The sequence below is a fragment of the Platichthys flesus genome, chromosome 6 (assembly GCF_949316205.1).
Source record: "Platichthys flesus chromosome 6, fPlaFle2.1, whole genome shotgun sequence".
Taxonomy (NCBI): Eukaryota; Metazoa; Chordata; class Actinopteri; order Pleuronectiformes; family Pleuronectidae; genus Platichthys; species Platichthys flesus.
In genome coordinates, this window is record NC_084950.1 from 20356144 (window position 1) to 20372428 (window position 16285).

A 16285-nucleotide genomic window follows, 5' to 3' on the forward strand; every position below is an offset into this window, starting at 1 on the left:
CGCTCTGTCATGCAGAAAAACACCAACACAGGCGATACACAAACACGTGGGATGCTTCTGTAAGCTCAGCCTGGGTAAAAACAACATCATCGTCTTAATTATTTGCATGTAGCACAGGGAATTATTTGTTGTGCTAGAAGGTTGTAAATATGATTTAAAATTCAGAACAAAGATGACAAACTAACACATTCTGGTCCTTCAGCTTCCAGATTTAAACCTTAAATAACCCAAATAGGTGATTTTGTATTTTTCGTTACAAGGAGCTCTTCCATGCATTTGCTGATACTGACCAACCCTATCTTCTAACTTACTTTTTACAAGGTTTTTAGACTATAAGAGAGTAAAAAAGAACACCAATGCCTGCCCACCCCACATCAGTTCACTTGTGTGTGAGTATAAACTGTTGCTGTGCACACTTGCGCACCATGTTAATCTTCTTCTACTCAAACCAACTGGGGAGTTATTGTGTCTTCCATTTGAAAAGGAAGCTCTCAGCACCAATTATTTAATCCATCAAGGAAATCAAACCAAAGCATCGAGGCATTTTTAAGAACATGTGGCTGCCAAAATAATGTGACGCCAGTGCATCCACTGACGTCATCACACACCAAGGCACGGTGCAGCACCTCATGTATGAATGTCTGCGTGTTGATAACATTGTCATACTGGCAGCGAAACACAAAAAACAATGATGTGTTATCAGCTAGTGCACAATAATCATTGTTTGGAAGGAGAAGATACCAAAGAAAAGGAAAGGAAAGGAAAGGAAAGGAAAGGAAAGTGGATATAGAAATATCACTCTACCTGTTCTAATTTGAAGATGTGCTGGTTGAAGTAGTGCTGGAGTCGCTCGTTGGCGAAGTTGATGCAGAACTGTTCAAAGCTGTTGCTCTCATAATCCTCAAAACCAAAGATGTCGAGGACTCCTATGGACAGGATCTATAAAGAAAACCACAGAGCCCATTTTTTGTCCATTTTTGAAAAATGTATGTTGTTATTCATCATATGAATTATGGTAAGTTTTACACTCTAAACATCAGTGATCCTTTATCATCATTAATTCTTTTTTGTTTCTTATAAAATCTCATCCTTTAGAGCTCCAGTGACACAGGTGACCTCTGGCTGTCAGTAAGATTCATGTCATCATAAATCATTTTAACATGCACCATCTAAAAGGAGGCAAAGACAGCCTTTAATTATGAAATGGACTGTTAAAGTGGTGTCCAATATCATTTACATTTATTCAGCAGTGTTTTATTTCTCTCTCAAGGGGAATTTTTTATTCAGGCATTAAAACATACAAAACATGGACACACACTGCATGCATCCACTGTGATGTGCACATAAGAACAATGACCTTGACAGAAAGTAAAACCTCATCGACCCATACACACACACATGACATCAACACACATGCACGTGTGTCCAGGCACACACACAGACACACACTGCAGAGGGACAGAAAAGGGCCACAGGGAGTAAACTGAGCTGAGGGGAACTTGATGCCATCTGCCCAATATTCCTGTCATGCGCACACACTCTGCACACACATATACGCGCACAAACACACACAACACACACTGCATACACACACGTACAAACACACACTGAAAGATCAGTTTTCTAATCCTTTCGATGCCTCCACTGGGTATGACTTGCCAGCTGCCACTCCCAACATGCACAGGCGCATGCACAGACACACACACACGTCCACAGTGGTATTCCATATCACAACACTTCCAGCCTCTCAGCCAGACAGACAGACATGCGGACAGATATACAGACGGACGGACGGTCAGACAGACAGATATACAGACAGAGAGCAGGATAGGGAGCCCAGTTTGTACAAATAAACACAAAGAAGGGCAGAAAGAACAAAGGGATGACATGAGTGAGGATGAATGGAAAATGTCAGTTTTTTTTAGTTTTTTTTTTTAGGAGCAAAATATTTCTCTTTTAGTATAGCAGTCAGCAAAAGCACAACGTTATAGATGATGATATTGATTGTACCAGCTTACAGCCGTGTGTCAAATAAAACTAAATTCTCATACACCTTTTTAATATCCTATCCTTTTTAACTAGTTTCTGAATTTTCATGCACAGAAAATGTTCAAATGTTTGAAGGTTATGTAAGTGAGAGAAGACTCGAAACTGGATATGATTGATTTTATGTTTAGAGTTAAGGTCATTGATTTTTAGGATAAATCAATCATTGCAATTGGTTAAATTTTCCTTTCATGATATAGCCACACTTTTGAAGAGTATTGAAAAGACTGCCATTCGAGAAAATTGTGGTGGTCCAACTGAAAGTTCATTTTAACAAACATAGCACAAAACATAATAATACTGTCACTATCAATCATATACTATAATACCACATAACTATTGAACTCGTACACTGTATGTTACCATGACAATTCACTTAATTCACATCTGTCGTACCAAGGCACTTACAAATAAATAGTTAAATAAATAGACGAATAGATACATACATATATAGAACGTGAGACTGGCACAGTACAATTAACAAACAAAATAACAAACACTAAGTGGGATATGAAGAGCACAGTTACTATGAGTGCAAGGTCATTCCAACATTTACTTCCCATTAATGACAACAAAGTCTGTCCAAATATGACAGATAAATGAAGTACCCTTTATTTGCAACCCCTTTATTATGTGCTTTTTTTAATTCAATAATTTAAAGGAGGCAGAGCATGTTCATTAAACATGACAAAAGCATACAAAAACATATGAAGTTTTCAAAATGGGAGGAAACAATGTTTTTTCCAGTATGTTACAACGATACTTGTTAAAGCATGAGAGCTCCCACCTTTGAACTGTCCTCCAGGTCCTTGTTGTTGAGCAGGGCGTGGTTGGTCCTGAACACAATCCAGTCGAACAGCGCACTGTACAGTGACTTGGCCATGGAGTCCCTCACTGTGCCCACCTGCACACACACACACACACACACACACACACACACACACACACACACACACACACACACACACACACACACACACACACACACACACACACACACACACACACACACACACACACACACACACACACACACACACACACACACACACACACACACACACACACACACACACACACACACACGCAAACGCACACACGCAAACGCACAGACAGACAGACAGAGAGAGAGACAGACAGACAAAGCATGTTAGCTTATTTCTGATCAAAACCTTTGTTGCTGATACTTTTTAATATGTCAGAGGGAAAAGGGTTCTCCGCAGCAGAATGAATGAACGTGTCATGCCTCTGCCAGCTACTCTACCCCTCACCTGAATCCACCAGATTTTTGCGTTGTTGAGTCTGAGCTGAGAATCTCCTGCTGCATTGTTCATGTGTGAAAGGCAGAGAAAATCCAGACCCAATTTTGTGGGGATTCTCCGGAGTTTCTGTCTGAAAATGGCTATACCAACCCAGACGAAAACTAAAGCTCCTTGGCGAATGTAAAAGTTTTAGCTCAAGTAATCTGCCTAGCAGCTAAATGACTGTACTACTGCAATTTAGAGATGGGATTTAGGAAATACCAGGGATATAACCACATGCTAAGAGCTCCCACTCTGCTCACAACTGTTTTTTATGTTGAGTGGTCTTGCTGTGTGCCGTGCTGTAATACCGTAAGTGTTTCCAGTCAGGAGCCAGAGCCCTGTCTGCCTACGTAGCAGACATATTGGATCGGTACAATTCTACAATTTGTTTGGTGTCCGACATTATTGTGTCCATTGAAAGCAAACTGAGTAGGCAAAATTAAACACAGATGTGACATCTTTCTATATGGACAACTCTGTAATAGTTATGAAATATATATGGTCAAGTCAAGTTTAATTATATAGCTTATTATATATGACAAGCAAAGACTCAATGTGATTCAAGATTAGAAGTCACAGAAAAAACATGAATTGTAAAAAATGGTAATAAATAGAGGGGTACTACTGTCAGGGGTAATGAAAAAGCAAAGGTCATGACCTGATGATAACCTGGTAATTATTAAATTCTTTGTAATTATGATATTTATCAGTGGAGATATGAAACACAGATGTCTGTCACATGTGTAGGGGACCAATAAAGTTCTACTCTGTTATTGCAGTTAAAGCATGTTCTGTGTTTGTGGTTTTCCTGGTTAAAGAATGATTGAACAACAAACACCGTTTTATCGCCATAAGGAAAGCAAACCAGAGGAAGGCAGACCATTCCTGTAGCAAGAAAAAAAGCAGGCACAGACTCAGTCTACAAGAACAACAAAATTTCCTAAATCAGTTATATGATAGAAAAAACCTCTTTGTGGGACACTGTGAACTTGATCAAGTCCCACTGCGGATGCACTCTCTGCGACGGACTGTTCCAAACAGCGCCGGCTGAGGCCACATGCAGCCAAGAGCCGTGATGAAGCATTTTAAAAGCTTCCTCTCTGCTCTTGCATTATTGATTGTGTATGATATTTTTAGCGCGCAGGCCTGTGACGTCTGTCACAAAGTTATTTTAAAATGTTATGAAGACGACAAGGTTAAAAAATGTAAATGCTTCTCCAGGAACCTGGGGGGTGGGGTGCAGATCCTTATACAAACACGTGACGTGCTCACTGAGCACTTATTGTCGCTGTGTTTGCCATGTAATTCAATTATGAGGAGGGAGCGTGGCTTGGAGCAAATGGGTCAAAAAATGTTTTTCTGGAGGGCCACCCAAGAATCTGACAAAATGATTAGCGGGACTTCATCAGAGACTTTTGTAAAGTGTAACGGTGTGGGCTGTTAAAGCAGCTCTGTGCTGGTGTTTGGATTATAAGGTTCTGCTGAGGGGAAGTTGTTTTTCTCTTTCTATCTCTTTCTCTCTCTTTCTCTCTTTCTTTCTACTGAAAACCACAGGAGGTGTGAGACATCAGCGTGAGCGCACACAGCACGTGGCCGGCTGGCTTCCTCGCTGCAGGATGTTGTGTGTGTTTCACCACAATATGCCTATCTGCATTTGTTTTTAATTAGTGTACGTGTGTGTGTGTGTGTGTATTTATATAGTGTATGTTAACTGATACATTTTACAGTCCCCCTGCACTTGGTAAGTACTTCTGATCTCTCCGTGTGACGCTTCTACCGCTTTGAAACAGTTGCTATATGAAGCAGCACCCGCCCCCCCATCACTTCACCTGATCCATTTCTGTATCTCACACAGGAAGGAGGAAATGATGGTGTCAGATTATCTGGAGCCACATCAAAAACAGGACACCTGATCTTAAAAGACATGGGTTAACATATATATGCCTGTCACCGACTTCCAGCCCAGACCTGAAATATACTTAGAGTCCAAACCAGAGCTCAACCAAAATGTTTGAGATTATTTGCACTATGGCCGGCTGAAGGATGGAACTGCACCTGACTGTTTATTAATCATGGGTAAAAATCCAACCGAATTCTGCACTGCACTTCCCTAGGCCACTGAGAATATATGTGCCCTGTATGAAGCTACTAAATTTCGTAAGATAGGGGTTCCACATATAGACAGTTGTTTGTGGAATTAGTAGGCAGGTAAATAATTATGGCTTTGAAGTTGATGCACTGTTATTGTCCTTATCGCTTTCATCAAATTTGGTGGGAAATAAAACGTTTTTTCTTTATCGATCCCAGAATCAGACTTTTTTATTTGAGCACTGTTACACTGACCTCCCTAAATACACATTCTGTGTTAAGGCTGCCGTTGAAAATGTTCACATATTTTGTTTTTGAAATCCTTTCTGTGCTGAATGTGTGATGTAAGGCCTTATTTACTGAGGGAGTGGAGAAAAGAGAGAAAACCTGTCACAAACATTTACATTTTTGTGTGGATATCGAGAACATGAGCCTTTGTGTTTTTCTGCCTATTCTGAGTTTAACAGTGCCAAAACACAATCCTCAAAACAGATGCAGTTAAGTGCGTTACTCAATGGACATGTCTGTGAACCTGTTTGAAGTGTGATGTATTGACTCGCTGAGCTTGGGAGAAGCAGAAGGACAACATTAACGCCCTGTCCACACTAATAAAGATAAGTGCAAAACAAACTGTTCCTCTGTGTTTGGGCCTCTCGTCCACACGCAACCGCAGTTTAAAACACGAAAAACAGATTTTTACAAAAGCCTTCCAAATTGTAGATTCTCAAAAACTCTAGTGTCACTCTAGCACTGGGAGATCTAATCACACACTTGCAGCTCAATGTAAGATCATTGCACCACAGCCATCTGCCTCACCCAATATTACCTGGACCACAGCTTTCTTCTCTGATGTTTGATGGATCATTGATGGAGATTTTAACCTACCTACTGGGATGGCATGCTTTTTTGCTTTTGTATTGGATTTTGCATTCTCACGTGCCGATATTTTGTAAAATGAACGTGGATGGATTTGTTTTTTTAACAGAGGGGAAAGTGATGTTTTCACTAGTGTGTTTCTTCTCAATTTTACAAATTGTTGTTTTCTTTACCATAGAATGAGCCCCTTATGTTTAAATACTTAATTTTTAGATCAGGAGTGATTCCTCTCTACGGAGGCTGCCATGCTTTTTACAGTAGCCCGGTCTAGACAAACTAAACCTTTTGAGTTTTTATGACAACTGAAGGCTACCACAGGTTCTCTCTAATGTTTGGAAGGGGAGGGTGAGCTGAGGGGTATTCAGCTGCAACATGCAACTCCACCACTAGAAGTCACTAATTCTACATACCGAAAAACTAAATTAAACATTTTAATGGTACGTTAATGTATCTAATAAAACATATGTTTAGAGGCAGGGTGAGCCACATGAACACAGTTTCCCTTCACGAACGAATAATTACTTTTACTCTCACAATCCTTCTGGAACCGATCAACAAGGTATTATTAAGTTAATTTGGGTGACCCGAATTCAACCAGCTCTCCCTATCTCGATCTGCACTGTGGTTTGAGGTTGAGGGTATTTCTTCCAGCCTTCCTCATTCAAGCAGGAGTAAATCATTTCTGAGAAAAAAAGATACATTTACCAGGTTCTAATGTTTTTCTCCAGGTTTATATGAAAACAGGCATGTTATGGATTCCACAGGAGGCCACTACTCGCTCCCATTGCCCACGGTCAGATCAGGCCAGGGCTTAACTATTGTTATTCTTGTGGTGAGTATGTGTGTGTGCTATTGTACCTCTCTCTTTGTCGGGACCAATTTCAATGAGGACATTTGTCAAAGATAAACACATACATATTTATACATATGTACAAAATCCTTTTTTATATTATCCGTAGTTGCTTTTTGACAGTCCTCTTCTTCTTTGTGTTTTCACTATTGTTAGTTTTCTTTTAGTGCTATTGATACATTTTTTATCTTGTCTCCTCCGCTAAATGTCACTTTTTCTGGGATTTGAAATTTGTTTTTTATTTGGATCTGTACCGCTCTGTCTCTGTTTAACTCTCAAGATAAGGCCAGCTCGAGAAGGAGAGAAGAGAACTTTCATGTTGACTTATAGAGCTCATCCAGAAAAAAAGTTGAAGTACTTTATGTGTTTTAGAGAGAGAGAGAGAGAGAGAGAGAGAGAGAGAGAGAGAGAGAGAGAGAGAGAGAGAGAGAGAGAGAGAGAGAGAGAGAGAGAGAGAGAGAGAGAGAGAGAGAGAGACAGAGACAGAGACAGAGACAGAGACAGAGAGAGAGAGAGAGAGAGATACAGATGTAGGATCTGGTTTCTGGCCTATGTCCTGTATATTCCAGTGGAGGTTGCACATTCCTGAGACAAGACCACATGACTGCAGGGATGGGGGTGTGGGGGAGCGGGAGCTACCATTGTTGGGCTTAACTAACCCATAGATCAGATGGGGAGGGTGGAGCCAAGTAGAGTAACAGACTATCTAAGTGTAGCATTTCCTTCCTCAGACACAAGACCCTGCAGCAACAAGCAGAGAGACGGTGGGATAAACAGAGCCCACTGCATATTAAGGACAGATATTGTGATACACATCACAGGAGCCACTGCTGAGGTATCCTGGAGGTACATTTCATCACACTGTAATTCAACAGGGCTGAGTGGACAGGGTTAAGTCGTGTTGCTGCCGCTCGACTCGACAGGAAACAGGAAACTGCAGAGGAAGAGACCCCTATCAAAAGAGCCTCAGACAGACGAGGTGGAGGCCGGGGGAGTGCCACAACAAACTCCCCAGACAGGCTCCAAAGCTTGTACACACACACACACACAAACACTCACAGAATCTCCCCTGCAGCTGACGCACTTCACAACAAAACGTTCAGCTCCACAATGCTTTCCAAAGGCAGCTTGGAATTTACTCCAGCCCCACCTCCACAACACACACCATTGTTGGCAAGAAAGATAATTATGCTATTTTTTTTTTTTTTTTAATGACCTTCAGTGTTAAGCTGGGCATTCACTGTGCAACTATAGTAATGTTGTTGAATTCTATCTCACTGTGTGCGAGTAAACAGTCTGAGATGTGAAGCCGAACCTCACAATTTACTAATCACAAAATCTAGTCAAGAAGAGTTTTACTTTGTTTTAGCAAGGACATCATGTAATGCTGTTGCGATGTCACAGAAAGGGGAGTGGCAAATGTCAATCAGAAGTTCCCCCTTGGAATTGCATGAAAAGGTCAATGACATAGGATTCTGACAAGATTATACCAAAATTCTTAAATGTTCTTAAATTATATATATGTCTATATAATTAATAACGTTTAGGAACATTATATATTATATATGCATAGTTTTTTTTCCAAATATTCTTTAGTTATCCCACTTTATCAAATATAATTGATAATGTGGGACAGCAGGCTTTGGGTAATCTGGGTAGTCATTTAAGTTTTCTAAATGGGGAAATATGTGATATCAAAGAAGTTGAAATTTGTTTGCAAACAATGCTAACAAGGAAGAAACATGCTGATTTGATCATATGGGACATTCTGTGTGTTGAAACGTCCCAAAAGACGACGAGTCATATGGACACACAGGAGGCTTGGAAGACGTGGGCATTTTGGTTTGGCTATTTTGCAGAAAGAGAGAAAGACACATATAACCCTACTATACTGAACATTGATCAGTGGCTACACTCTGATTACTGTATTGTAAACTTACCTTCATCTACCTCTTTTTCTTTCTTCCTGTGCAGTCGCTTAATCGCTCCCAGCCATAAACTACAGTTACCACTGTTGTGTTTTGTCATTTGAAGAAGACAGTCAGATTAAGTCTGTGTGTGGGATTCAGATGGGTGTCATATCTTGTTGTTGTGTGTGGATGCTGAGTTTACAAAATGGTCACCTCAGCAAGTTTGTAGGGCACGATGAGCCTTTCTCCGACAGTGACCGTTTTCCTGGTCGTCAGCGCTTCGAGCAGCATCTCCTCCTTTACCTGAAAAAAAAAAATAAAATAGAGACAAGGTCAGGGACGAGAGGGAACAGGGTCACTGGAACCAGCAGAGACCCACCCGTGTTAGAGAGTCACCAGGAGCTTATCACGCTATTGGATGGATACATACTTATATGTCCGAACCATGCTGGAGCATTCATAAATTATATCTTGTACCTTTATCTTGACAGTTTGATGGCATAACATGCAGCAAGAGTCTGCTACAACCACTGATGAGAGGGCCACACTACGAGAAGCAGATGTCACTGCACACGTCTCCTCCAGCTACAGGGATTATGGGAGAGGGCCGAACAGCTGCTGCTGAGACCACGTGTTAAGTGTGTGTGTGTGTGTTTGTGTGTAATCTCTTTCTGCGAGGTCTTCATAAAAGGTGAGGATGTTAATGTTACAGTTAATGCCATTATGAATCTGTGTTTGTCAGTTGCCTACTTTGTCAAGGGTTTGACATTTACACAGATTGGGGCGACAGAAAGAATGCTCTCTTTTTGTTTGTGTGTATGTGTATGTGTAGTGAGTGGGATGGTGGGGGGGGGGGGGGGGGGGCATAATCAGACTTCATTTCACACTCTCTAGTAATCCGTCCACTAAGAGCAAAGCCTATTCTGCAGCCTGGTGATTGGTCTTTAGCTGCTACATTTTTATGTATTAGTCGCTTGGTAACAGGCTTTCCACTCCGTCTATGATCAAAGCACTAATACCATAATACGCACGAGCTCTGGTTTGGGATCAGTCATTCTGCTCATCAATCAATTTTTTGTTTTTCATGTAGAAGTCTTAATCTATATTAGCAAGTAGAGTGTTAGTGTCTACATTGCTGATTCCAAATCCTATAACTAATCAAGTCAAAAAATAAATAATTTGTTTATGTGAATAGAATCTCAACAGCCGTTCATCGTATCGCCTTCACACTTGAGTAGAGTATTGTTAAGGGAAGCACTGTCACATTTGATCTGATTTGGACATATCATTAACATTTGAATACACAGTTGACCAGCGCACACTGTAGCAGAAGCAGCTGGGACTCACAAGAACACTCACTGTCACAACACTAACAACAACAACTGATTCTCCAGTGCACGGTTCTGTCTCCTGGGTCCAGCTTTGTGGCGTTGGTGATCACTGCAATGGCATAGTCACCAAACTATCCCCAAACAGCTCTTTGCTAGGATGTCTGTATAACCAATTCAATTCAAGAGGTTTAAAGACCATTTTAATACAGATTGACATCAAATTTAAGACCAAACTCTATCAGATGTCTACTCCACATTGTCCCAATTTTCCAAAAAACCTTTGACACAGCGCAGTGTGCTTCATAAGCTCTTCCAGGAGTACTAGTCACTCTCCGACTACTTCTCGTTAAATTTGTATTTCCTCATTTTCATAAACTGGTCAGCAGACTGGGCCGTAACTTAACCAGGGGGGACTAATGACACAGAGCATATCCTGGAAATGATGATTCATCTTCTTCATTCTGGCAGAGTGGAAACTACCACTTTGAATTTAAGATAACCGAATACTTCCAATCAGTGACAGTTGTTCAGTTTCCAAAGGTTATATAAAGATATATATAAAGTTGATAAAACAAGGCAATTCAAAAAGTATATTTCCACACTGCAGCTCAATGTGTTTTCCCTGAACAGGGGGGAAAAGGGGGGAATTTTAAAAATGGATATCTCCTTGATTTGATTAACTCAGAATGCTGAAGTCTCGTTTTAACTTAAACTCATACTGGTTTTACTGAAGAATGTGTGAGGGTTACAAACACTGTGTATTTTGAACACAGCCCAAATATCTATTACATTTCTGCATTTAATGACCTTTCACAATGTACTCTATTTTGACAGAATTTCCTAATTCTTTCCTGGTCACTGCTAAGGAAAACTTAAACAAAGCTGACAGGGCCTATTTCAAATCTTTTTGGCCCATGTCAGGTTGTGATGAATGAACTAAAAGTTTGGACTGGACTGGCCTCAGTGTTTTTAGAGGTAAAATACCATCAAGAAATTCCGACTTCAGTTGGATTTGTGTTCACAGAGAGCTACTCTCTGTGGACTTGTGTCCGGGTGGCTCAGGAATTTTTCTGGTTAGGGTCGAGTCACTCAGCTCCACAGCTCAGAGGATCCAGCGTGTCAGCCGTCCATCAGCCCCTGCGAGCCCTACTTCCTCCTCCAGGTTCACGTCCAAAGGAAACATGAGGTCCAGGCCACTTTTCATTCCTATTCATGCATCAATCCACACTCGTGCCGATCAGTTCTCCTTTAGCAGCGCGTCACACGAGTAAGCCACAGTCAGTGTAGTGAGAGCAGCGGTTCACATCACTTCCTGTCTAAAAATGTTTTACATTACGTTACGTATCAAAGTGAAACATGGACTGATCCAGCATTGGATATTCACGCAGATTAAACCTTGACTGAGCTTTCCCACAAAACAATTCATTAAGCAAATCTCAACAGCATATTATAGCCATTTAGTAGTCTTGCTTAGTTTAAAGGTCATAAAATAAAAACATATATCATGAATAAAACAAAAAGGTAAAGAAATGTTGATGGTTAACTTTTCTAACCCACCTCTGTATCATCTGATTCAGCAGTAGAGAGGTAACAACACCTGCTGTTTAATTTTCGATTCTTTCTTTGTGGTTATTACATGAAGCTGTATTGTTTTCCTTCCCTTTCTTCTTCCACGTTTAAAAAATGTTTTCTTACGTCCCTCTGGATGAAGGGCCGCTGCCCCCAGATGACCGGTATCCAAACAACTTGAACTTAAACAATAACCCCCGCAGCATGTGGCCAGCATGTGGCTGCACGTCACTGCCACTCTGGACCTCTGCACAGTCAGAGCGTCACCAGTCTGGATGTTACCAGCCGGCTTCACAGTCATAACATCCCCACTGTGATGTTGACAGGAGTCTCTGGCACACGTCGGACATTGTTATGTCAGTGACTGAACAAGCACATCCGGTTAATCATTGCAGTTTGTAGCAGGGGACTGGGAAGTGACACCGTCCCTCAGTCCCAAGGTAAATCAGAACAGATTGAGTGTTTGTGGATATGGTCTGTATTTATATAGAGCTTTTCTAGTCCAGATGACAAGTCAAAGCATTTTACAGTACAGTTTATTACCATTCACCCATTCACACACATTCAAATGCATCTATGGGCAGGACATTCTCTATGACGGGCAATTCAGATGCACCGGTTTCAGATGCAAAAGACTGGGATCAAACCACCAACCACCGCTCCACACCCCCTCAGCCAGTGTGTGACTGTGTGCACACTTATAATGTGTGGCAAGTTAACACATGTAGGAAGATGTTTTTCCGAGTGTCTATATGTCATGTGGACAATAAAGAGTCCAGAACAGTGAAGAACTTCAGACCCGCCTGATTACTCTGAGGATAAATGTTGACTTGAATATGGTCAGGAAAAGTATTGGTGGAATATGATTAAGTAGTGATGAATCTACTGTAAAGCGCTTTGAGTGGTCATCAAGACTAGAAAAGCGCTATATCAATACAAAACCATTAAACATTTAATGAGGGACTCAACCTTTACACTATATTTTTTTTACTTATTACAGTTAAAAAAAAAATCTGGATTTACACTGAAATAAGGCACTAACGTGAGTGAAATCCGGTTGTATGAGCACAATATTAAAATACATTTTTATTAGAAGTAGAATTTATACCTCTGCTAAGACCCAACAGTCTACTTATGAAACAACGTATTAATTCACTAGATCCAGATTTTTCATTGGATCAGTGCACTTAATATGGCTGATTTCTAAAATCAAGATCTATGAATTATTTTCAGATGTTGCTTAATTTGATTTGAATTGGACGAAGAGAGGCTAAATGCGGCCACTGAGCAAACTTATCTCCTTTTAAAGTCAAGTTCAGATTGTAATGTCTGAGCAAGGACATGACTGGACGAGCACTCACCACACATCCTACACAACCCCAAAAAAGTGGTTAACAAAGTGTTTCACCTAAAAATCTTGGGTTGTTCAAAAGTCATGGAATAAAAGACATTGTATGAATCTGATTTGTTTCTGTTGTAATTTGAGTATGATGTATAAAAAAGAGCACAAGTTTTTCCTTTGTGGGAAACCTTGCCTACGCAACATGCACGCCAAAACAAGGGCTCTGGAAATAGCCTCTACACAAACAGTACTTTGTGGAAGTACGGGATGGTTGGACGGCTCTTTGGGACCTGAAGCACCTCTCACCTTCTGCCGTCACCACAAGCTGTGTTTGTGTGCTGAGAGCCCGCTGCTTGTCCAAAAGCCTTTTTGTCAAATCAACACACTGGAAGTAAACTTTGGCAATGGGAATCAAGATTTCTCACAGCGTTTTTTACAAGGATTACAAAGCATTGAAAAATAACCTTTGTTCAAATGATGCGATTTGCTCGACAAGTCCGTGGAGTTTTAAGCCTCTCTAGTGGGCATGTATAATGGAACAACTTTGGGAAAAAAGGCCTGTGGTGAAACCCTGGTGCCATTTTTTATTATCCTTCAAAGTATTTCGATTGTTGCATGTCAGCATAAAGTCAGCCTCTCTGGGTTTTCTGACTAAAACATGTCAATGTGATGTTTCAACTGGATTTTCAATGAAGCCTGGATTACAACTAAGTTAAGACTACTTCATGAACATTGTCCTGATCCACTTGATCTTAAATACTGTTGAGTTACCGTTGCTTATAAGGTGCAATAAGCCTGCTCACCTCTAGCAGCTCTGAGACGGTGGGCAGGACCTCTGGGTTGCAGATGTCGATTGAATCGTCCCTGTAGGTCTTCTTCTTGTAGCGGATGTTGCCCAGATGGAGGATCGCTGACAGCAGTGAGAAAATCCTGACGAAGAAAAGCATTTATTGGTTATACATTCACACTGCTTTGTGCAACTAACCCTCTGCCTCGCTGAGCATGGCTTACAATGGATGAAAAGACAGTGATGTTTCTTTGTTACACCAAACACACACTGGAACAATCTGGTTGAAAGCTGCGTATTTCCCATAAGATGACTGATCCGATGACTACAAATATTGCGGTTGTTTGGCTCTGCCAACCAGTGTAGATTCATACAGACTTTTTTTCCTTTGACATCTGGTGTGTAATCAGTTCATTTTGAGTCCATGTGAATGTTTGTACCAAATTTGAAGAAATTCCTCCAAGTTTAGGGTGTTCACAAGACCCCAGGAAGAGGAGTACACCTCTTTTATACAAAAATTAACACGTATACCTTGGTTTTAAAATGTAGGTACACTTATTAAATAAGGTTATTGACTCCTTAACCATTGCCAGTAGTGGGTTATTTTGCTTTTTGGAAAGAATGGTGATTATATCCATTCCCCTCGCTGACAAAAGTCAGATGATAGTGGGGGATTTTACCAGTGGAAAGCCATAAGACCAGTGTGCAGACATCTTGACATTTCTCAGCCTGACTCTCGCCCGCTGTGGGACTATAAATTAAAAGTTGTAAAAATCACGTCGCTCATCTTACTGTTTGCGTGTGGCGGGGAGGAAGCCGACCATCTCCATCGCCAGCTGCAGGCGCTCAAAGTCGTGTTTCAGATCCTCTCCTTCCACGGTGAAGCAGTCCTGCTGGTGTCAGGTGGACACACACAAAACATAGAGGGGGAGAGGAAGAGAGAGACATCAGAATCACAATCACAGAGTAGTTAAGATAGAATGTATAACATTGACCTGACTAAAACCGGTTCGGTTTGAATCCATAAAGACCACTGCAGATGGTGAAGACTGCGAAACTGTTGGATGTAAAGTATTTACTGTACAAGTGTCCTGCAGAAGCTAAAAGAGTTTGTATGGGTTTAAATGTACAGGGATTAAAACAGTATTGCAAACTAGTGCAGTATCTGTTCTAAACCTGCCTGTTTGGTCTGTGTTGATGTGTTTGCTTTTAGTTTTCTGTCTGAAACTGTTAAAGTGACCTGCAGTAGTTGAACCACACCAAGTAAAGACCAACTGCGGGGCTCAGCTCACAGAACCCTGAAGCTGCACCACCGCTGCTGCACATCAGAGGAGATTACATCTGATGATGAAATGTATTTGTAAAATATATAGTAATCACAAGTACGACTCAGTCATTTCTATATAGGTCATAGTTGATTTAACGGGTTGAATATAATAAATCCCATGCCTAGGTCATGACCATCAAGTCTTAGGTCAGGTCCAAAACAACTCATGAGATCATATGTCAAACTCTTGATCCTGCGAGAAAGTGCTAATGTGCGACAGAAACGTCAAAAGTCCAAGTAATGTCACTTGTGTACTCATGAGGAATACTCTTCAGAAGGAACAATCAGCGGACAATGCAAATATACTTTATTTAATTTGAATTGGTTGTTAAGTTGTCGGCTTCTAGCAGTTGTCAGTTAGTGCACATTCATGTGTTTTGGGGGCATGGCTTTCACACATTTTCCAGAGAATCTCCTGCTGTGAGAGCACATGTGCATTCCTCTATGTGATATCATACAGTGATTGTGAGTTTAAGAATGGATGAGTGCTTCCATGACTTAGATACTGACTGAGTAAGCACAGGTGTAATATGAGAAGTTAGAGAGCGAGGCTGTGTACATATAACTCTGTGTGTGCGTGTGTGTTTGTGTCTTCTCAGGCCCTCCTGTCAGATCAGCACGTCTCTGCTCCGGCAGCTCCCCTCGCTCTCTCAGGCTGTATTTAGCACATACCACAGGGGCCGGCCAGCGAGAGAAGACACAGGAACCCATAATCCACACTCTGCCATTATCTGCCACTGCTGCACTTGAACATTCTACACTCTTCTCTGCTGTCCCCATTGTTTTCCTTTGGCTGAGAGCTTGTCGGTAAGGGCCGGGCCAACATGAGGTATATTTCTACAGCAAGCATTTCCA

General features: G+C 41.1%; 1 protein-coding gene across 3 annotated transcripts in view; it reads right to left on the reverse strand.

Annotated features, from left to right (window-relative positions):
- Window positions 1-16285, reverse strand: part of myo9ab (myosin IXAb) — a 129449-nt gene that overhangs the window by 39929 nt on the left and 73235 nt on the right. For all 3 annotated transcript variants that reach the window (XM_062390376.1, XM_062390377.1, XM_062390375.1), the window contains exons 6-10: window positions 14896-14993; window positions 14120-14246; window positions 9288-9377; window positions 2834-2950; window positions 805-939 (exon numbers count right to left, since the gene is read on the reverse strand). In XM_062390376.1, the coding sequence (XP_062246360.1) occupies window positions 805-939; window positions 2834-2950; window positions 9288-9377; window positions 14120-14246; window positions 14896-14993 (567 nt within the window). The remainder of the gene's footprint in view (window positions 1-804; window positions 940-2833; window positions 2951-9287; window positions 9378-14119; window positions 14247-14895; window positions 14994-16285) is intronic.